The following is a 23,182-nucleotide window of genomic DNA, read 5'->3' as shown; positions in this document are numbered from 1 at the left end:
TTTTATAGTAGCGTGGGCGGCGTGCCGCAGGGGTGTCCCAGCCCAGCGGCTGGTCAGAGCGGGAAGAGGTTATGCAAATAAGGGCCCCACCTCCACAGCAGGAGGGTGAGCCCTGGGTCCAGATGCTCACACTCGGCGCAGGTCTGTCCTGAGCAGACACCCACACAGTGGCGAGACCAAGGACCCAGAGAGAAAAGCCACAGTGCAGCCGCGGTGGCTGAGGATCGGCGGAGCTGGATGAGTGAGGTTCGTGAAGGCAAGAAGCAGAGCACAGAAGCAAAGATTTTAAGAGGAAAGAAGACATCTGAAGGCAACACCACCCTAAACCACAGGTTAGATCAGCGTTTAGGACCTGACGTTAGCCCTCGCCAATCATGCACGGGCGTTCATTGCAGAAGGGGAGTTTACTGGGGAAGGGGGGATTCATTGTGGAAGGGTGCTGCAGGTCCCTAGCTCCCAACCCAGTAACCTCTTTCCCTTGCCGGACTCCTGGAGGAGAAGCGGAGCCTGAGGGATTGGGGGCGGGGGTCCGGGTGGTGGAGGTGAGACATTAGAGACATTGAGCGCACCCTGGGAGGCTGGACCAGTCCTGCCCTGGACTGACATGCCCCAGAAGACTCCTGCCCATTGGGTTTCTATGGTCGGGGGTTAGCTCTGATGGGGTGGCGAATGGGGAAGTGTCAATGCCTCCAGAGCTGCCGATTGTCCTGTAAAGAGTGGCGTTTGGCCCTCGGTTATGCTTCTAACAGCTACTTTTCAGAAGTGGAAACAGCTGGCGCTCCTCCTCCAGTGCTGGCTGTAGGAACAAGAGGGGAGGGATAGAGGACGCCCTAACAGTGGCCTTCCCATACCACCTACCACCCCCACCCTCACCCCGCAGGCTGCAGGGCTGGCATGCTCCGTGCAAGACCAGAGACACTGATGCTCCTAGGAGCTCTTCTGACTGGACCCCTGGATCCAGCGGGCAAGTATCAGGCTCCTCTAGCGGCGGGGTGTTCCCCAGGATCCCCTGGGAGGTGGGGAGGAGAGAGGTGCGGCAAGCGGCTCCCTGAGTGAGACTGGAAGGTCATTTCGCCGCGCAGCTCAGCGGGATGGGAAACTTCTCAGTGCGGCCGGACACTTGGGTCCCGTTAGGGGCGCTCTGTGAGCTGGGGAAGGACTGACCAAGGCCTTTGTTGCCAGGGAGGGGTAGCTGGGAGCGTAGTGCTGAGGCGGCCCTTCTCTGTGCCCACAGGCAGTCAGGACGCACTCTCACTGCCCTGGGAAGTGCAGCGCTATGACGGCTGGTTTAACAACCTGAGGCATCACGAGCGTGGCGCTGTTGGTGCGTTCTGCGGGCTCGGGTGTGCTGGGGCCGTGGCTCGCGAAGGTCAGGGGCGCGGGAGGCCCTGAGAGGAGAATATGCGGGGAACACGCGCCCAGCAGCTCCTCTGCCGACACAGCGCACTCTTACGCGCTCCTGGGCCCAAGAGACCCTTGCGAGAAGGTTCTGTCAGTGAAGGGGGATGGGGGTTGAGGGAGGCTTAGGGCGAGGTTTGGGTGATCCTTGGGGATGGAGTGCTTAGACAGAGCCCCACTCCCTGCCTCCGCAGGCTGCCGGTTGCAGCGCCGAGTACCAGCCAATTACGCCGACGGTGTGTATCAGGCTCTGCAGGAGCCGCAGCTGCCCAACCCGCGCCGGCTCAGCGATGCAGCCACGAACGGCACAGCTGGGCTGCCGTCGCTCCGCAACCGCACCGTACTGGGGGTCTTCTTTGGTGAGGGCAAAGGGGGAGACCAGTGGGGTTGATCTGGCGCTCTGCTCAGCCTTGGGGAGGGGCCAGATCCCCTCTGCGAGTCCACAGGAGACCCATCCAAGACTCCCAACCACTTCCTCTCTCTCGAGATAAGCAGCACTTCAAGACTGCCTTCATCTCGGAGAGATTTGGGATGTTGATACAGAGATATTCACTCCCCTTTCTCTTACGCCTTACTCCAAACTAGGGGTGTCACTGGACCCCCATTATGGCTCTTGGGAACTGAGCTCCCCAGCCACCGCTCTCCTCACCATGTGTTTGTAACCATCTTACCTCTCCCTAGCCCAGAGGGAGGAGGACTGACTTGGGGTACTCCTACATAAATTATATCATTTTGATTCTCACAACAGCTTTATGAATTGGATAGGAAGGGAACTCACTATAGTCTCACTTTGCAGGTTAGAAAATTGAGGCTCCCTGGGGTTAACCTGCAGAGCTGGTGGTGGAGCTGACACTGGGACCTCTGTCTTTTGGCACCTGAGGACCCTTGGAGGCCGCCCAGGCCGTGGGGAGAGCGCGATTCGGACGGTTTGTCACCTATTTGCACCCCATGCCCGCAGGCTACCATGTTCTTTCCGACGTGGTGAGCGTGGAAACGCCCGGCTGCCCCGCCGAGTTCCTCAACATCCGCATCCCGCCCGGAGACCTCGTGTTCGACCCCGACCAGCGCGGGGACGTGGTGCTGCCCTTTCAGAGGAGCCGCTGGGACCCCAAGACCGGACGGAGCCCCAGCAACCCCCGAGACCTGGTGAGGAGGGGAAGGCGGCAGGAAGGGGCCGCACCCCAGTCGGTTGGGACCCAGGCTGCGGGCCTGGCAGGGCCTGGCGGGGAGGGGCGCCCACTTCCCAGCCGCGGACTACCGCCAGGCCCCGGCCTTCCCTGGCCTGCCGCCGCCCACCCTCTCCTCGCCCCCTTACACCCCATCTCACCCGCCGCGTGCCCCGCAGACCAACCAGGTGACGGGCTGGCTGGACGGCAGCGCCATCTATGGCTCATCGCACTCCTGGAGCGACGCGCTGCGGAGCTTCTCCGGGGGACAGCTGGCGTCAGGGCCCGACCCCGCCTTCCCCCGAGACTCACAGAAGCCCCTGCCAATGTGGGCGGCGCCCGACCCCGCCACCGGGCAGAGCGGGCCCAGGGGGCTGTACGGTGAGGCCGCCGGGGCGGGACGGGACCGGCTGGGGGTCTGCGAGTGTGGGCTCCCCCGATCACGCTACCGCTCATCTCTTCCCCTGCGCCCCCACGTCGGATGCAGCCTTCGGGGCGGAGCGAGGGAACCGGGAGCCCTTCCTGCAGGCGCTGGGTCTGCTCTGGTTCCGCTATCACAACCTGTGCGCGCAGAGGCTGGCCCGCCAGCACCCAGACTGGGGGGACGAGGAGCTGTTCCAGCACGCGCGCAAGAGGGTCATCGCCACCTACCAGGTCAGCCGTCCGCGCCCCGCGACGTCTCCCCTCCCGCGAGCAAGTCCACGGGAGACTCCGCTGCCCCACGGAGCTCCCCATCTGTGGACAACCTCCACCCAGAAACCCCTCCCCAGACAACCGAGGTCTAGGGAAGCCCCAGTAAATGATAGGGAGGCACGCGCTGTTTAGAGGAGAAATCTGGCTGGTGATTATTATTTATCACCTCCCAACCCCCCTTCCCCACTCCCCCAAATCCCCTGGTTCCTTGAGGAGGCAGGCCTCACACCGCTCCTGTTTGAGTTGCTTCTCCCATGACTGACCCTGCCTGGTCCTCATCTCCACCTGGAAGCCGTCCTTGGGCTCAGACCCTTCCAGGCCCCGCCCCATCCAACTGGAGCCTCCCCTCGCCTCTCTCTGCCCCTCAGAACATCGCTGTGTATGAGTGGCTGCCCAGCTTCCTGCAGAAAACACCCCCGGAGTATACAGGTGAGGGAGTGGGGGGTGGGAGGGGACCTGTGTTGAGAATCCTGAGGGGACAGGAGACAGGTGGGTGTGATGGGAGGATGTGGAGGCAAGGAGCCTATCTCCCTATCATCTCCATCTCCTTCCTGCAGGATACCGTCCTTTCCTAGACCCCAGCATCTCCCCGGAATTTGTGGTGGCCTCTGAGCAGTTCTTCTCTACCATGGTGCCCCCTGGCGTCTACATGAGGTGAGGGAGGGGCTGGCAGAGAGGGGGCATCACACCAAGAAAGGTGCAGAATGAACTGCCTTGGAGGCTGGGGCCTTTCACACTCCTTTGCAGTTTCACTGGAGAATGGGAAGCAAAAATTTGGGGCCCTGAAACAGAACCCTGGGGTAAGATGTGTGGGCTTAGTAGGGAAATCTCCCCAGCTCTCCTAAGGGCTGAAATTTGGTTGCTGGGTGTAGGATTTGTCCAGCAGCTGAGTCATTCCCTTCCCTCCTCTCTCCACCCTACCTGGACTAGGAGCGCACACTATCTTCAGTAAACACACATTGCCAAATGTCTGCCATGTTCAAGGAAGTTCCTGGGCCGCTGCTCAATCCTATGAACCCCCACTGAGTCCCTCAGCCCACTCAATCCCATCCTTGACTCTTCTCTGAATTCCCTCATCACATCCTTTGTTCTCCATTTCAGAAATGCCAGCTGTCATTTCCGGAAGGTCCTGAACAAGGGTTTTCAAAGCTCCCAAGCTCTCAGAGTCTGCAACAACTACTGGATTCGGGAGGTCAGACTGGGGTCAGGGTCACGGGAAGATGGGTCAAGGTCAGTCTTCACACAGGCTGGGAAAAGCAACAATCCCAGTTCTTGGGTGTTGCTACCCCAGGTTCATGGGAGATGAAGGATAGAGGAAATTATCCGGGGACAACAGCTCAAGAGAGGCTGGAACTGGCCAAGGGCTCTTTGTCCTGGGGTACTAAAGTGGCCCAGGCTGAGAGAGACTGAGTTTTGGGTAGGGGCCCTAGAGCCTATCTTGAGTGCATTGTTTACTTCCAGAACCCCAATCTGAACAGTACCCAGGAGGTGAATGAGCTGCTGCTGGGAATGGCCTCCCAGATTTCGGAGCTGGAGGACAGGATAGTGGTTGAAGATCTGAGGGGTGAGCTCAGAGCCAGAAGGGGTGGATGGCAAGGGGCCAGGAAGCCTGAGGATCTTTCTGGGTTCATCAACAGCAGAACTAGGGCACCCACGATGCAGGAACACAGATACAAACAGAGATTTCAAGGAGTCATAAGAAGAAAATGAACTTTGAACTTTTTTTTTTTGCTTAATTTACAGTTTTGTGTTGCTTTTATTTTAAATTAACTGTGAGTATTGATGGGGGGGTGGTACCACAATCTCTTTGGTGCTTAGTTAGGTCTCTAAATTTTTTCATTCAGCCCTGTCTTGAAATTAGGGAGGCATAGGACAGGGTATTTTTTTTTTTTGAGACGGAGTCTTGCTCTGTCGCCCAGGCTGGAGTGCAGTGGCGCGATCTCGGCTCACTGCAAGCTCCGCCTCCCGGGTTTACGCCATTCTCCTGCCTCAGCCTCCTAAGTAGCTGGGACTACAGGCGCCCGCCACCTCGCCCGGCTAGTTTTTTGTATTTTTTAGTAGAGACGGGGTTTCAGTGTGTTAGCCAGGATGGTCTCGATCTCCTGACCTCGTGATCCACCCGTCTCGGCCTCCCAAAGTGCTGGGATTACAGGCTTGAGCCACCGCGCCCGGCCAGGACAGGGTATTTACTGCTTGGTGACTAGAACAGTCTTGAGTCTTAGAGGAGGGGTCTTACTGGAAAAACTGGCCCCGATCACATATGGTGACACTGTGTGGTCACCACACAATGGTCAGCATGGGCACAGATCTCATGTGGATCGCTGGGGTAGCCAGGAAGGAAGAACCATAGTGCTAATAGTTGGATACAAGGCTGCAGGGCAAAAAAGGGTGGAGAGGACAAAGCCCAAAGTCTGCTCTTCTCTCCTCTTCAGATTACTGGCCTGGCCCTGGCAAATTCTCCCGTACAGACTATGTGGCCAGCAGCATCCAGCGTGGCCGAGATATGGGGCTGCCCAGCTATAGCCAGGCCCTGCTGGCCTTTGGGCTGGACATCCCAAGGAACTGGAATGATCTCAACCCTAATGTGGATTCCCAGGTCAGGAATACTAATGATAATAATGGCAGCTCAAGCTTTCCTATGGCAATACTGTTCCAAACCTTTACATATGTTGACTCATTTAGTCTACATAATAATATCATAAGGTACATATAATCATTTTTCCCATTTTACTGATGACATAGTTGGTAAATGGTAGAGGCAGGACTTAAATTCAGCCATATGATTCCAGAATCTATTTCTAACCACTGCATTGTACCATTCCTGCAGGGTGGCTTCTGGGTTGGGTGCCATTGTCCTGTTGCTGCAGGGTCCCACTCCAAGGGCTGGGTGCCCCTGAAGCTGCTAATCATTGAGGTCAGGCAGGCTGGTGATGGTCACAGGATACGCTCCTCGGGCACCTGACTGTGGTCTTACCATGGGTAGGGACACACTGATCCTTCCACCAGACTTGTCCTGCCTGAGGGGGCTTGCCTAGGAAGAGGAAATCAGGCCTGAGCAGCAAGCCAGGCAGTTGCTGGGGTCCTGTGTCCCAGGGATGGGGCAACAGTGGCTGCCCTCCTCAGCAAACATACACTCACCCCTTATCTTCTGTGGTGCCCCAGGTGCTGAAGGCCACAGCTGCCCTGTACAACCAGGACCTATCCCAGCTAGAGCTGCTCCCTGGGGGGCTCCTGGAGAGCCATGGGGACCCTGGACCCCTGTTCAGCGCCATTGTCCTCGACCAGTTTGTACGTCTGCGGGATGGTGACCGCTACTGGTTTGAGAACACCAGGAATGGGTAAGGCTTGCCTGGGTCCCCACCTCAGATTCCTCCTCAGCCTGGGCCCTAGACCTTCTGTCTGGCCTTAGACAGCCCTTATGAGCCCTTGATTCCTACTCAGTCCACCACACCCTTCCTAACCCCTCTGGGTCTCTTTTTCTTTTCTTTTCTCTTTCTTTCTTTTTCTTTTTCTTTCTTTCTTTTTTTTTTTTTTTTTTTTTTTTTTTGAGACAGAGTCTAGCTTTGTCACCCAGGCTGGAGTGCAGTTGCGTGATCTTGGCTCAATGCAACATCCACCTCCCAGGTTCAAGTGATTCTCCTGCCTCAGCCTCCCGAGTAGCTGGAATTACAGGCATGCACCAACATGACCAGCTACTTTTTTTTTTTTTTTTCAGTAGAGACGGGGTTTCACCATGCTGGTCAGACTGGTCTCGAACTCCTGACCTCAAGTGATCCACTCCACTCACCTTGGCCTCCCAAAGTGTTGGGATTACAGGCATGAGCCACTGCACCTGGCCCCTCTGGGTCTCTTTTCTCACCTGGCTCCTTGGGTCTGGGGTTGCTGGAGGCCTGCATCCCCTTCCCATCCCAGTGACTTCTACTTCCTCCAACTTAGGCTGTTCTCCAAGAAGGAGATTGAAGAAATCCGAAATACCACCCTGCGGGACGTGCTGGTCGCTGTTATCAACGTTGACCCCAGTGCTCTGCAGCCCAATGTTTTTGTCTGGCATAAAGGTGAGTGCCCTGGGAGAACACAAGTGAGTGACAGTGGCCAGAGAAGGATCAAGATTGAGGGTGCGGTGGAATCACTTGGTGCTGTCCAGGGAGCCAGGCACCTTCTGTGTTGGGCTAGGAGGCCTGCATTTGGCTGGCTCCCACACCAGGGACCTCAACGAGCACACAAGTTGCACCCTACAGTCAACAAGGGGTGGATGGGGTAGATGCCAAGAAACAGGATGTGGATGGGGACTTTGTGAGGGAGACAGTTTCAGGGAGGTGGGCCTGGGGAAGACAGATGATACCTTGATCCTTTATAGGTTAGAGGGGAAAGAGGTCTGGCCATGCAGTGGGATCCTCAGACTTTGAGATCTTCCATGCCCTCTCCCTCAGGTGCACCCTGCCCTCAGCCTAATCAGCTCACAACCAGCGACCTGCCCCAGTGTGCACCCCTGACTGTGCTTGACTTCTTTGAGGGCAGCAGCCCTGGTTTTGCCATCACCATCATTGCTCTCTGCTGCCTTCCCTTAGGTGAGCTCTTAGGCAGCCTCTCTGCAGACTGGCCCTGCCCCTTGTTTCCCGCTGGCCTGAGGGGCTGGCTATTTGGTACCGTTTCAGACCAGGCTCAAGGAACCTCTGGAAGGGAGGGGCCATAGCCGAAGCCACAGTGAAGCTCTAGGCGAGGAGCTCCCTCCTCACTGGCTCCTTCTGATCCCCTTCAGTGAGTCTGCTTCTCTCTGGAGTGGTGGCCTATTTCCGGGGCCGAGAACGCAAGAAACTACAAAAGAAAGGCAAAGAGAGCGTGAAGAAGGAAGCAGCCAAAGATGGAGTGCCAGGTGAGAAGGGGCTGGGCAGAGGAGGGAGAAGGGAGCGGGGAGGGGAGAGACAGGAGTCTGGGAAAAAGAACCAAGTTACAGAGTGAGAGGAAAGCCAGGGCGCCTTTAGGGTCTTCACAGTGGAATTGACCTGAAGGCAGGGACCTGGGGACATCTACTGAACTACCCAGCCCAATCCTCCCTTCCCCAGCGATGGAGTGGCCAGGCCCCAAGGAGAGCAGCAGTCCCATCATCATCCAGCTGCTGCCAGACAGGTGTCTGCAGGTCCTGAACAGGCGTCTCACTGTGCTCCGCGTGGTCCAGCTGCAGCCTCTGCAGCAGGTCAACCTCATCCTGTCCAGCAACCGAGGATGCCGCACCCTGCTGCTCAAGATCCCCAAGGAGTATGACCTGGTATGGCTCGTCCTGCCTCCCCTGCCTGGGCTGCCCTCACACGACTCCATTATCACAAGCGAGGCCACCTCAGCTATAGACCTCACCTATGACAGCTGCTGCTGGGGAGAGGGGCTCCTTTCAGAGGCCCCCAGACTCAACCCGGCCCCCTTCGGTCACACACCTGGCCCCAGCCTGGATGGATGGGAAGGAGCTTTTCTCCCCTGCCCTCAACCCAAGATCCGTTGAGGGGAGGCTGAAGCAGAAGGTCCAGCCAGCTCCCTGCGTCGGTGCCGCCTTCCTCCCACCCAGGTGCTGCTGTTTAGCTCTGAAGAGGAACGGGGCGACTTTGTGCAGCAACTACGGGGCTTCTGTGTGCGCTGGGCTCTGGGCCTCCATGTGGCTGAGATGAGTGAGAAGGAGCTATTGAGGAAGGCTGTGACAAAGCAGCAGCGGGAACGCATCCTGGAGATCTTCTTCAGACACCTTTTTGCTCAGGTGCCAGGATCTGTGCCTTTTGGAGATGGGCCCAGCCCCAGAAATGGAGGAAACTTGGGCTGGATAGAACACCCTGTGGGTGAACTAAGCTTCCACTCTGTGGCCTGGAGAGAAATAGTCTTGCGTGAATCCTGGCATTGCCACTTTACTTAGCCCTGTGACCTTAGGCAAGTCACATTATCACTGTTCTGTATCTCTGTTTCCTCATCTATAAAACAGTGATGAAAACTGTATCCATCCCACTGCATTGTTGTGAGGATTCGGTGAGATCGTCTACATGCGTGGTCCACAGAGGTTGGGCCCTGGACCCAAGGGCATCAGCCTCACCTGGGAACATGTTAGAAAAGCACCTACCCAGTCAGACTGAACCAGGAACTCTGTGGGTGGGGGCCTGGCAATCTGTGTTTTAACAAGCTCTCCAGATGATTCGGATACACTCTAATGTTTGAAAAACATTGTTTTATGTACAGTGCTTATTGGCCCAAGTGCTGGGTCAGTTGTAGGCATTTAACAAATGGTTGTGGCCAGGTGCAATGGCTCATGCCTGTAATCCCAGCACTTTGGGAGGCCGACATGGGCAGATCACCTAAGGTCAGGAGTTTGAAACTAGCCTGGCCAACATGGTCAAACCCCATCTCTACTAAAAATACAAAAATTAGCTGGGCATGGTGGTGGGCACCTGTAATCCCAGCTACTTGGGAGGCTGAGGCAGGAGAATCGCTTGAACCCCGGTGGCAGAGGTTGCAGTGAGCCGAGATCCTGCCACTGCACTCCAGACTAGGTGACAGAGCAAGACTCCATCTCAAACAAACAAACAAACAAAAAACAATAAATGGTTGTCACATGTGACTTTTAAACATTTTGCACAATGGACAAATCATAGGCACATGGCAGCCTTATCTGAATTGGCAAGAGAGCACAGCCCCAGCCCCTTCCTGCCTGTCTACCATCATGTCTCTACACCTTCTGTCCCCAGTGTAGGCTTTCTCACTTTTCATTCCCCTCAACTTTGCACTTTCCCTTCCATACCCCAGCACCATGCTCACTGTATGAAGTTTCCGGTTCTTGGGCCCAGGGAGAAATGGGCAGGCTGCTAGAGATTTGATTCCCCCATCTCTAGGACAACAGAGGCCCCAGTCAGTATATCTAAGGATCAGGAGAACCTTCAGGGTTCAGCCTTTCTGATTTGGACTTTGGGGAGATGCAAAGGGTCACTGAACTGCTTCCAGCATAGGCTTCACCTCCTTCTCTTTCCCTCCCTCTGCTGCTGCCCAAGTGCAGGTGCTGGACATCAACCAGGCCGACGCAGGGACCCTACCCCTGGACTCCTCCCAGAAGGTGCGGGAGGCCCTGACCTGCGAGCTGAGCAGGGCCGAGTTTGCCGAGTCCCTGGGCCTCAAACCCCAGGACATGTTTGTGGAGTCGATGTTCTCTCTGGCTGACAAGGATGGCAATGGCTACCTGTCCTTCCGAGAGTTCCTAGATATCCTGGTGGTCTTCATGAAAGGTAGGGGTCTGGGAGGTGCCAGGCTATCCAAGAATCTAGGGATCTTTCAGCAAGGAGATGACCTGCATCACTTTTTCTCTTCCCAGGCTCCCCAGAGGATAAGTCCCGTCTAATGTTTACCATGTATGACCTGGATGAGAATGGCTTCCTCTCCAAGGACGAATTCTTCACCATGATGCGGTATGGGGTGTGCCTTTCTAATCCTGAGACTTCCTGGTGTGTTTCAAACAGGAAAACAGGTTGAGTCAGAGGAGGGCTGGCAAAGAAGCTATGTGGTCATCTGTGTTGAGAGGTGGCCTAGACACTACATCCTAAACTCTCAGAGCATCCACCTTTAAATGTTTACCTGACTGGCTTCTGCCTCTGGGAGAGTCTCTGTCTGGACTGTCAACACCAGCCAGAAAAGTCTCCCTGGTTAAAAAACAAAAACGAAAACCCAACACCAATATGGCCAACAACAAAAATCCACAAATCCCTTTTGGGTGCCCTTGGATCTTTGTGAACTCTTTTACAGCATGCCCAACACTGTGCTTTACCCAATGAAACAGTGAATGGATGACCTTGGTCGCTGCTCCAATATTCATCACTATGATAGTCAGGAACAGAAACGTGGAAGGCTTCTCCATATTCCAACCATTCTTTCTTCCTGCATCTTAAGCCATTTCTGGTTTTGTTGTGCTGGTAAAAAAACAGCTTTGTGCTTCTCATTCCTGAAGACAATGAATGCGTCAGTAACACAGCTCGCCTCCACGCCATAAGGGCAGGGCTTGTTCCCTGTTGAATCCAGCTTCTCCACACTGTGATTGGCACAGTGCAGGCATTTCATACATAACTGAGTAAGGCAAAATGAAATAAGTGAGCAAATGAATACAAAGTATAGATGTAACAGCCCACATTATTGTAATTTTTCTATCCTGTTAAGCCTTAACATTGCGTTAAGCATTCACCTTAACTGCTACATTCCTCATATAGTCCAGATACCCCGACCGGACAAGGGCTTCTAAAAGGGCAAAGCTATTGCGGTCTGTAGCTCGCTGGGTATGTCATTGCAGGTCCAGCCCCAGGTAAGGCTCAAGGGAATCTAGGAGAGGGTCCCTGCCTCCAAGGGCTGAGTTCCCACCTTCTTTGTTTGTTTGTTTGTTTTGAGACGGAGTCACTCTGTCACCCAGGCTGGAGTGCAGTGCCATGATCTCAGCTCACTGCAACCTCTGCCACCCAGGTTCAAGTGATTCTCCTGCCTCAGCCTCCCAAGTAGCTGGGATTACAGGTGTGAGCCACCAAGTCCAGCCAGTTTTTGTATTTTTAGTACAGATGGGGTTTCACCGTGTTGGCCAGGCTAGTCTCGAACTCCTGACCTCAGGTGATCAGCCCGCCTCAGCCTCCCAAAGTGCTGGGATTACAGGTGTGGGCTGCCGAATTCCCACCTTCTTGTCCTGTAACTCAGTGTGTATCTTGCTTACTGTCGGAGGGACGATGTTTTTAATGTGATGGCTGTGCTTGCTGTGTTGTACCGGCCCAGCATGGCACAGCATTGCTGCCGGACCTACACAAACTTGCATAGTGTGTCTGTTTCCGTCCCGAGGCACAAGCTGTGAATAGAGCTTGGCTATTGCAGGTGCCACTGTGGGTGCTATCAGGTTGGGGATGGAGATGTTCCCACCTGTGCCCAGGGTGTTGGCACAAGGAAGCAGTGGCATTGCAGCTAGGTCCCTCCCTGGCACCCTGCTGCCTGGTGCCCCCACTGGACTATGAAAGGGGGAGCCCAGGGGTGATGTGGGAGGCATCAACAAAAGAGAGTGGACAGAGAGCCTGCCACAAGAGAGGGCCATGCACACCCTGGACACAACCCTGCACTCAGTGGACTATCTTCCCAGTTGTAGGTGCCCCCTGTTTGAGGGCTGCTTTCTCTAATTGGTCAAGGTCACTTTCAATTCTGTTCTGCCTTTTGAGTCTATGGCCACCCCACCCAGCTTAGTGTCAGCTGCAGGCTGGATGAGTGCCTTCTCAGTGCCATTTCCCGGGTCACTGGTAACCACATTAGATAATCCAGGGCCTGCCCCACCCTGAACCTACCCAAGCCTGACCTTGCTGGGTGACAGGCTGCTGTGTCTATGGTCCTCCTCCAGGTCTTTCATCGAGATCTCCAACAACTGCCTGTCCAAGGCCCAGCTGGCCGAGGTGGTGGAGTCCATGTTCCGGGAGTCGGGATTCCAGGACAAGGAGGAGCTGACATGGGAGGATTTTCACTTCATGCTGCGGGACCATGACAGCGAGCTCCGCTTCACGCAGCTCTGTGTCAAAGGTGGAGGTGGAGGTGGTGAGTGTGTGAGGAATGGTTGGTGTCAGGGAGGGGGGCATGTCCTCAAAATGAGAGTTCCCGGTGGGCAGGGCCCAGGGCTTATTCTTTTCTGAGTCCTTGGTACCTAGTACAGAACCAAGCACATGTAATTGGGGTGGCACATGTAGGTGTGCAAGTTGTCTACTGCACAGGGATGCCCACTGAGATCAAGGAGCAGGTTGAAATCTATCCGACACACTGCTCAAAGCCACGGGCATTGGTCTAGGATGTATCTGGCCAGAGGAAGAGGCATTGTTTCTTTTACTCAAAGGACCTGCAGGGTTGCATCCACCTAAGAGGACATTCCCTTTCTTGCGCAAAGTTGTTACATTGTCTGCCCTGTGCACAGTGAGTGCTTAGTGTGGGGAAGGAGGGAAACAGGACTGGAGTCAGAGATCTGGACATGACTTTCCCAGAAGGGAGGAGGGTACAGTCTCCTATCCTACCCCACTGCCCTTGTGGGGAAGCCAGTCCTGCCTCTTGTTCTCTTCTCTAGGTATTAGAGATATCTTTAAACAAAACATCAGCTGTCGAGTCTCATTCATCACTCGGACACCTGGGGAGCGGTGAGCAGGAATGGGGCTCTGGCGGGCTGGCCTGGCTGAGCCCCCTGCAGAGAAATGAAGGGAGTAGGACTGGCTGATCAGCCTCGGGTAAAATCAGGCATTTGCCCTTTGAAAGTAGCTCTTGGTAGCACAAAAATTCCAGCTGCCTCTCTCACCCTATGCTGCTCGGATGCTTGGCTCTCTCCCTGCCACTCCAGGCCAGAATCATTCTACAAAACAAATCATGAGATCCTATTAATTCATTTTGCACCTTGCCCCCTGCCTGGTCCCAGGAGCCACTCCCTACCTCTACCCCATGCTCTGACCTGGGAGTTCTTCTCCTGGCTGCAAAGACAAGGGGAGAACAGCCCCATTTCTTTTTCTCAGCTCCCACCCCCAGGGACTGGGGCCACCTGCCTCAGGAGCCCCAGAGCTGGGAGGCCCTGGACTGAAGAAGAGGTTTGGCAAAAAGTGAGTGTTTCCCAAATCCCTGGGCCCAAAGAGACATGGAGAGAAGTCTCAGGGTCCCTAGGCCCCACCTACATATCCTTGGCATATAAGGGACCATCCTGAGTCTCATTCCATTCTTGTTCCTGACCTGACTGGGGGGTTATAGCGTTGAATGACTGTTCATCCTCTTCCAACCTCTGCACCCCGTTCTTCAGGCAAGGGTCCTGGCTCAACAGGATGATAGTAAGGGGTCTCTTGGCTCCTGCCTGCTTTGGGCACAGCCTTGAGGCCTGTGCTGGGATCAGGAAGAAAGAAGGATAGAACAGACAGGAGGAGGGGGAGTAGCAGGGAGACAGCGAGTGGGTGGATGGAGCAAAGGTGGAAGTCAAGGGTTGGAGGAGTAAGAAGTCCGCAGATTGCTTTTTTCCCTTCATCTGTTGTGGCCCGTCCTGATGCCTGCCCGATCCCCAGGTCACCTTTCATGGGGTGGCATTAAGGGAAGGCCAGAGGCCCTTACCACACCGCTGCCCTGCCTCCCCTTGCTATAGGGCAGCGGTGCCCATTCCCCGGCTGTACACGGAGGCGCTGCAAGAGAAGACGCAGCGAGGCCTCCTAGCCCAAAAGCTGCAGCAGTACAAGCGCTTCGTGGAGAACTACCGGAGGCACATCGTGTGTGTCGCAATCTTCTCAGCCATCAGTGTTGGCGTGTTTGCAGATCGTGCTTACTGTAAGAGTTCCAGGCTGTGGGCAGTGGGCAGGGAGCAGGCCCCGACCCTTGGAGAGGAGTGAAAAGCCCTCTGATCCTAAGAGTCTGCATAGGAGAGCCCAGGGCTCAGGACCCTGGCCTCTTGTGCCGAGCTGATCTAACCTCACTCCGGCCCCAGACTATGGCTTTGTCTCGCCACCCTCGGGCATTGCACAGACCACCCTCGTGGGCATCATCCTGTCGCGGGGCACGGCGGCCAGCGTCTCCTTCATGTTCTCCTATATCCTGCTCACCATGTGCCGCAACCTCATCACCTTCCTGCGAGAGACTTTCCTCAACCGCTATGTGCCCTTTGACGCCGCGGTGGACTTCCACCGCTGGATCGCCATGGCTGCTGTTGTCCTGGCTAGTACGTGACTCCCAGGCTTTTTCCTCTTTGCTGCAGCACCCTGGGTTTAGTTGGGGGAAACAGTGGGGAGATGGAACTCCTTATACCTCCATCTCTCCTCCCCATGCCTCCTCTCCCTCGGGATCGGAGGCAGAGTCTGTCCTGGTTGGCATCTCTAACAGGGTCTGTCTCTTTCAGTTTTGCACAGTGCTGGCCACGCAGTCAATGTCTACATCTTCTCAGTCAGCCCCCTCAGCCTGCTGGCCTGCATATTCCCCAACGTCTTTGTGAATGATGGGTCAGTTCTGGGGAAGGTTTCTCCTGGGACTCACAGGGCGGGCCTAAGGGTATAATAGAAAAAGAAATCGGCAGAGCACAGTGGCTCACACTTGTAAGCCCAACAGTTTGAAAGGCTGAGGCAGGAGGATCGCTTGAGGCCAGGAGTTCCAGAGAAGCCTGAACAATAAAGTGAGACTCCATTTGTACAAAAAGTAAAAAGATTAGTGGGGCATTGTGGTGCACATCTGTAGTCCTGGCTACTTAGGAGGCTGAGGCAGGAGGATTGCTTGAGCCCAGGAGTTTGAGGTTGCAGTGAGCCATGATCAGTACCACTGCATTCCAGCCTGGGCAACAGAGCAAGACCCTGTCTTTAAAAAAAAAAAAAAGAAAAAGAAAAAGAAAAAAAGAAATCGACAGTCACAGACACTCAGCAAGAAGCTCAGTGCTAAGCTAGTCTCCTGGGGGAAGCTGAAAGGTAAACTTCTTGCCCTCAGGAAGGAAGCTGGCTGTGATTGGCCAGGAAAGGTGTTTGGGAGATGAAGTCAGAGACTCTTTCTCATATATGCCTGACACACAGCTTGCCATCTCTGCCTTCTATCCATTCACTGGGCAGACATTTATGGAGTGTGTCCCATGTGTCCACCCAGATGCCAGAATAGGGGTGTCAAGATACGTGCAGTCATTCAACAACTACTTACCGAGATTTGCTGTGTGCCTTGTGTTGTTCTAAGCCTAGGGATAGAGCAGTGAATGAAACAAAAATCTCTGCCCTATGGAGCTTACAGAATAATGAACCAGGGACTCAGGGAAGCAGGGGTCAACCACAGTAAGAGAGTTCAGGATAACGCACAAGGAAAAATTGCTGAGTGCAGAGGGTGGAACCGTGGACGGCTGGGTGCCAAGTTCCTTGGAGGGATCCCTGACCATCTGGGTGGAGGCCCCATACCCTCAGCAGTCAGGGCCAGCAGGAAAGGAGTCATGCTGTGGTGTGACAGTGCTGGAGCCCCTCCTGCCCCAGCCAGAGGCTCAAGGTGCCTTTGCCCCCCAGGTCCAAGCTTCCCCAGAAGTTCTATTGGTGGTTCTTCCAGACCGTCCCAGGTAGGAAATGTGGGATCTGGGGGTTCTGTCTGAGGACTTCTGCTTTTGTCTCCATCTCTCTGTGAATACCCACTTGTCTATAGTGGCCATGGGGTCTGTTTCTAGCCTTCAGGACAAGCCCCAGATCCATTCCCTCCAGGCAGTCTTTTCTGGGGGCCCTGGAGGGATGAGAGAGGAAGGAGGGCAGGATAGGGGAATGTGCCATTGTCTTTTCAGCCCAAGCTGAAGTCCTGAGACTACTCACTGGCCCTGTCCTCCTGCCCCCAGGTATGACAGGGGTGCTTCTGCTCCTGGTCCTGGCCATCATGTATGTCTTTGCCTCCCACCACTTCCGCCGCCGCAGCTTCCGGGGCTTCTGGCTGACCCACCACCTCTATATCCTGCTCTATGCCCTGGTGAGGGACTTCCCTGGGCCAGCCCATGGAGCAGGGAGCTCAGGATGGGACAGGAAGGTGAAGGAGGGAGACTTGGATCCAAGATCTCAGAATGAGACCTTGAGATTTAAGACCCCAGACCTTAGCCCTATCTCCCCGGCACAGGCCTACTGCCTGGGCAAGAGGGGGTGCCGGGAAGGGGCCTGGCTGGGCCTGAGCTGTACTAACTGGCCATGTCTCCAGCTCATCATCCACGGCAGCTATGCTCTGATCCAGCTGCCCACTTTCCACATCTACTTCCTGGTCCCGGCAATCATCTATGGGGGTGACAAGCTGGTGAGCCTGAGCCGGAAGAAGGTGGAGATCAGCGTGGTGAAGGCGGAGCTGCTGCCCTCAGGTACTAGGCCCTGCCTGACATGGGTTGGGAGTAACGGAGGTCAAATCTTCAGACATGGGGAGACAGCTCACCAGGCCTCCTGACCCCATTACTGCCTCTGACTCTGTGTCCAAAAACAAACAAAAAAAAACCACTCTCGGAGATTCCTGAAGGTTTCCTGATAGAAGTAGACCAGGAAGGGCTGTGCTTAGCTCCCTGGAGACTTGCAGATGGTGAGAAGTGACCCTGAGAAGAGGCGGCTGATGGTGCATACAGAGGGGTTTGAGGATGGGAAAGGCCCCCACACGTGTGACCTGGGTACAGGAAAGCGCAGGGCAGGAAGCCACATATGCCTGTCCCGTTCCTTCTCTCAGAGACAGACAGATGCCCAGATTGCCAGCCTGTTGTTGAGAGTCAGCGTTGGCCAAAGTCGGGATTGGTATCATCATAGAGGGTGGCAAAAGATGATTTTCTGTATCCCAGGACTGTCTAACCTTCAGGACTCACATTGTAAAAAAATTAATGTCACTGCAATATTATTTCAATTGAGATTACTTAGGGACAAAGTCTCAGCGCGGAGTTAGTATGCCTTTCTACTCTCCAGCACTTGCTAATCTCCTTTTTTTAACAGAGAGATCAGGCCTGAGACTCAGCTATGGTCAGATAACAAACAGTATCCAGCTAAAATTTGGTAACAAAATATGTTGTTTTCTACATGGAACACATGATACTGGTTTTCCACTTACCTTAGCAATAAAGTTCCCTGCCAAGATAAATTGAATCGGAAAAGGTAGTTGATTTAAAGAAAAGCGTTAGATAGATGATAGTACAGGAGGTGTGTAGAAAGGTAACCCTCAAATGGAGGTTTGATAGCCACTGAGATGGTCCTTGGTGAGCCTGAGTCCTTTTACCCAGCAGGCTGGTATTCAAGGCAGTGCTGTGAGGACTGGGCCTTCCATGGGAAGAGGGAGTAGAGAGGAGGAGAGGGGCTGGAAGAGGGGAGCGGAGAAACCCAGCCCTTGTATTACCTGGAAAACAGAGAAGGGGACCCTCCTACTCCCAGCCCCAGGAGCCCCACCTGTTTAGACCATGTGACTACTCCCCAGGCCTCAGGCGTGTGGAGAGGACAGGCGCCTGTCAGTCCTCAGGTACCAGGAGCAGGCCTTCTGATCTGTGCTTTTCCCTGTCTATGACCTCCAGGAGTGACCTACCTGCAATTCCAGAGGCCTCAGGGCTTTGAGTACAAGTCAGGGCAGTGGGTGCGGATCGCTTGCCTGGCTCTGGGGACCACCGAGTACCACCCCTTCACACTGACCTCTGCGCCCCATGAGGACACGCTCAGCCTGCACATCCGGGCAGTGGGGCCCTGGACCACTCGCCTCAGGGAGATCTACTCAGCCCCGAGGGGCAATGGTTGTGCTGGATACCCGAAGGTGCCTGTCACCGGGAACCCTGCTTTTGGGCCTCTGGCACTGGCAGAGGATCTCTACCCTTCCCCATCCTGAGACTAGAAGCTCCAGCCATCCCAAAGCCAGCCTGGGAGAGGACTGGGGTGCCTCAGAAAAGACTAGGATGTTCTGTATCCTTCCTTTGCCTGTGTCTCCGTTTCTGGCCTCAGAGCTGGGGCAGGGCCAGGCTCATTTCATCTCCCCCTCTCTTGGCAGCTGTACCTTGATGGACCATTTGGAGAGGGCCATCAGGAGTGGCATAAATTTGAGGTGTCAGTGTTGGTGGGAGGGGGCATTGGGGTCACCCCCTTTGCCTCCATCCTCAAAGACCTTGTCTTCAAGTCATCCTTGGGCAGCCAAATGCTGTGTAAGAAGGTGAGCATCCCTCCCTCATTCATCAAATGGGGCATAGGTGGCCGAATTGTGTCCCCACATCACAGTGGTGGAGCATGAGAGAAAGTTCCTGGCTCCAGGACTGAGTCTGAAGGGGTCATTCTTACCCAGTGGTTGAGATGCCAAACTTGGAAGGACGGTGGTGGTGTAGCCAGATGGGCCTCTGCTAGGACCTGTCAGTTGGAAGCCTGGGATCAGGCTGGTGGGTCCTGCCACAGCTTCGGTGTCTGCAGGTGGTCTGGGGCTTTCCAGCCTCTCAGGTGAAGGCACCTGGGATGTAGGGAGGCTGAGCTGAGTCCTAAGCTGCAACCATGTGTCCCCAGATCTACTTCATCTGGGTGACACGGACCCAGCGTCAGTTTGAGTGGCTGGCTGACATCATCCGAGAGGTGGAGGAGAACGACCACCAGGACCTGGTGTCTGTGCACATCTACATCACCCAGCTGGCTGAGAAGTTCGACCTCAGGACCACCATGCTGGTATGTCAGGGCCCACCAGGCAGGGCAACTTGGTGGGCAGATGGATTGGCAGCATAAGGCAGGATGGCCTGGGCAGGTGGGTGGATGGCCAGGCTGAGCTGGCAGGAGGCACAGAGCTGGTGGCCCTGATCCTCAGCCTCCAGCTCCTTCCCCTCCCCAGTCTCTGTCTCCTGGGCTATGTGGGCTGGCTCGGGCTGAGTGCTGGCCCTAATTGTCTTTGGTCTGACCTGCCCCTGTGCCCCCAGTACATCTGCGAGCGGCACTTCCAGAAGGTGCTGAACCGGAGTCTGTTCACGGGCCTGCGCTCCATCACCCACTTTGGCCGTCCCCCCTTCGAGCCCTTCTTCAACTCCCTGCAGGAGGTCCACCCACAGGTCAGTCCCACTCCCTCCCACCCTGGGACTCTGGCCTTCCCCTGCCAGGACATCCTGGCCCGGAAGCACCCTGCCGCTCTGTTCTGAGCAGAGAACTCCACCCGCTTGCCTGGCCCTAGGATGGGGTCAGGTCTTAAAGGGGGACTTCCACCCCCTCCACCTTAAGCCTCCTCCTCAAGGCCTGGATTTGAAGCCCTGGTCATTCCAGCCAGGCTCAGGAAGCAGCTTTTTCCAAGGAGAGTGAGCACCTCCAGGCTGCAGGACCCCCTCTCTCTCCAATCTCCTGACAGGTGCGCAAGATTGGGGTGTTCAGCTGTGGCCCTCCGGGAATGACCAAGAATGTAGAGAAGGCCTGTCAGCTCGTCAACAGGCAGGACCAAGCCCACTTCGTGCACCACTATGAGAATTTCTGAGCCCGTCCTCCCTGGCTGCTGCTGCCAGTACCCTGCCTTCCCTTCTGTGCACCTAACTTGCCCAACCCTATTGGCAATCTCTCCATCAGAATCCACTTTGGGCCTCAGTGGAGGACTGCAGAGCCCCTCCCAATATTGGGAGCAATATTGGCCCAGACAATTATACAGATGAGAAAAGGCAGGAGACTATGTTCTACAGTTGCAGTGCATGATGATCATAAGTCCACCTAGTTATCAACAGCGTTCCTGCAGCCCTCCAGCCTTCCTGCCCTTACCAAGTGCACAATCAGCCAGGATCTCCTAAAGAAGATAAAGACCACTCCCCACCCCAGCTCAAGCCATGGCGGATGTGGCAAGCAAAGTGGGGAGGGGACAGTCCCTGCTTGTGACAAGTGTGGAGGTGAAGAGGTACAACAGTGCTTGTCTCCAATGGCCCCCACATCTCCACAGAATCGATGCATTGCTTTGCTATTTGCTTGGCCCGACATTTGAGGGAGGAAGAGGCCAGGATACTCTGGCTGAGAATCTCCTCAGAGCCCAGTGCAGAAACCGTGATGCTTAGAACCTGGACAGCTCGACTGCCTCAACTCTGTCTCCAGGTCTTTTCCCTCTGGGTCCAAAAGGAGCAGCCCTACTTCTACCCCTTCCCACCCCCAAAGTGTCAGCAACCTTGAGGAGGGCACCAGGAAACAAAGATGCCTCCCCAACCCTGATATTCCTGATGTCACCAGTGACACCCACTGCCCTGACCCCTGGGCAGGCCCCTCTCTGCATCTACTGGAGTGGTCCCTGGGCTCTGGGGCTGAAGGATTCCAGCCTCTCTGCCAGATATTCAGAACTCGCTCTCAATTCCCCTCTTCCACATGAGTTGGGTGACCAGCTGTCCTAGTTTGCCCAGGACTCTCCCTGTTTTAGCACTGAAAGTCTCTTGCCCCAGGAAACCCCATCAGTCCCAGGCAGATTGGGACAGCTGGTCACCTTATGCAAGAGCCAGTCTGAAACATCCCCTCCATACTCAGCTCTTTAACTTTTCTTTTCGTTTTCCATCTGGCTCTTTCCTAAAAAGCTGAGCTGTAAAATATTTTACATCGACATATAATAAGTAATCATGTACATATTTTACCACGACCCAGGTCAAGACATAGAACATTTCAACATTTCCATCACCCCAGAAAGTTCCCTTGTACCCGCTTCCACTTAGTCTCCCCTAGCTTCTAGAAGCAATCACTGACGTGATTTCTACCAAATCCGGTTTTGGTCATACTAAATGTACTCTTTTGAGATTGGCCTCTTTCACTCACCATAATGCTTTTGTAATTCATCCACGCTTTTGTGTGTATCAGCACTTTGTTCCTATTCCATTGTAGAGATGTACTCCAGCTTGTTTATTCTTCTGTTGATGGACATTTGGGTTGTTTCTAATGTTGAATGATTATGAATAAAAATGCTGTGAGTTTTCTTGTACCTATGTTTTGGTGGCCATCATGCACTCATTTTTCTTGAGTATGTATCTATGAGTGGAATTGCCGGGTCATACAGTTCTCCATCCAGTAGGACCTGTGGAGGGAGAGTTTCAGACCAGGTTTGTCTTCTCATTGGCCCCACTCTACCTCTTCAGCCAGGCCAAATGCCTCTGGTTCCCAACCTCCTATGTTGAAGGTATCTCTCTGACAAGGCTGGAAGAGCACCAATCGGAAGTCAAGAGACCTGGATTCTAGCACCCAATTTATCTGTAAATAGCTATGGAGGGAAATCCCTTAACTCCTCTGGGCCTCTTCCTCATTTATTCAAATGTCTGTGAGATTATTGGGGAGTCAACAATATTGACCCAGACAATTATGCAGATGACAAAAGGCAGGAGACTATGTTCTACAGTTGCAGTGCATGATGATTATGAGTCCACCTGTTTATCAACAGAATCATTCCTGCAGCCCTCCAGCCTTCCTGCCCTTACTAGGTGCACAACCAGTCAGTAATCCTGAACTCCAGCCTCTTCAGTCTCAGCCTTAGCTTTACTCCCAAATCTGACCCTGCAGTTCCTCCCTATGTCTTTCTAAAAACTGTGCAAAATATTCATTCTATCTTCATTCACCCATCCTTGCTAGACTTGAGAATGGCATTAACATGGCTATCATGATTATCCATAACACTCTCTGCTTAGCCTGACTTCCCTGCCATGCTGAGGATCTCCCAAAGACTTTGTCATCACCAAAGATGTATCCCCAGCCAACTCTTGCCCAAACCCCAGGCAATGCCAAGTGTATGTCCAGCTGGATAGAGGGACATACTGCCATTATCTTGAGTCAGTTTAGATGGCACTCAGCCTGTCTAGCCTCAGTCCTGACTCCACACACCAGTCAGGTTGTAGATGTCGGCCCTAAGCATGTATTCATGTGATCTGACTGCTCTAACCCTGCACAGATTCCCAGAAAGCCACCAAATGAGAGGGATAAAAGTCAAGGACTTGCAGAGACATTACAAGTGTCTTCAGTCTCAGCACATGCCTGGATGCTAACCTGGTCCTACCCTTCCTGAGGCTTTGTGACCAACTCTTTGAGAAGTGGGCTAGAAGGCAGGATCAGGCAGCTATTGGGTGATCCCTTGGGTTGAGAAAGCGAGGTCATTGCATAAGTATGTGTCAGGGAGGGATTAGACTGAAAAATGTGCAAACAAGGGAGGCTACAAAAATGTCCCAGAGAAAGATGGAAGATGAGTCAGAGGGAATTCATGGAAATGATCATATAAATAGTGCAAAGGAAAGCAAATCTTCCCTGCTCTGGGTTACAGAGATGTTGGTGTCAGGCTTTGGGACAAAGCCCAATCCAAACCCTGCCTCCCAGGAATAGGGATGAAGATGAGAATGAAACAGGATGGACAAGGAATCGGGTGGGATTGGATGGTGATGGGATTGTGGGTGGAGAAGAGGAGGACAAGCAAGAGATTGGATGGAAGGGCTTTGGGGCCTGGGGGAAAAGGAGTGGATGAGGACAGAAGGGGCTAAAGCTGAGTTCTGT

General features: G+C 54.3%; 1 protein-coding gene across 2 annotated transcripts; it reads left to right on the top strand.

Moving 5' to 3' along the window:
- Positions 1-131: 131 nt before the first annotated feature.
- On the top strand, positions 132-21,632 carry DUOX2 (dual oxidase 2). Of its 2 annotated transcripts, none has more exons than XM_077939319.1 (34): positions 132-332; positions 881-968; positions 1,239-1,324; positions 1,593-1,757; positions 2,357-2,544; positions 2,744-2,945; positions 3,052-3,218; positions 3,626-3,686; positions 3,815-3,911; positions 4,359-4,449; positions 4,719-4,821; positions 5,690-5,853; positions 6,420-6,595; positions 7,194-7,312; positions 7,688-7,825; positions 8,017-8,130; positions 8,321-8,523; positions 8,815-9,000; positions 10,282-10,507; positions 10,594-10,687; positions 12,634-12,824; positions 13,342-13,411; positions 13,778-13,861; positions 14,389-14,567; positions 14,725-14,955; positions 15,133-15,232; positions 16,262-16,311; positions 16,579-16,706; positions 16,929-17,082; positions 18,262-18,494; positions 18,726-18,884; positions 19,226-19,381; positions 19,627-19,755; positions 20,046-21,632. In XM_077939319.1, the coding sequence occupies exons 2-34, from the start codon at positions 895-897 to the stop codon at positions 20,166-20,168; spliced, it is 4,641 nt and encodes a 1,546-aa protein (XP_077795445.1). In that variant the 5' UTR covers positions 132-332; positions 881-894; the 3' UTR covers positions 20,169-21,632. The 2 variants fall into 2 exon arrangements, with proteins under 2 accessions (XP_077795445.1, XP_077795444.1); XM_077939318.1 differs by having other exon boundaries at positions 13,342-13,414.
- Positions 21,633-23,182: the final 1,550 nt, after the last annotated feature.

This window comes from Macaca mulatta, chromosome 7 (assembly GCF_049350105.2).
Source record: "Macaca mulatta isolate MMU2019108-1 chromosome 7, T2T-MMU8v2.0, whole genome shotgun sequence".
NCBI lineage: Eukaryota > Metazoa > Chordata > Mammalia > Primates > Cercopithecidae > Macaca > Macaca mulatta.
The sequence above is the reverse complement of the archived record's forward strand: the minus strand, read 5'-3'. Positions and strand labels throughout refer to the sequence as shown.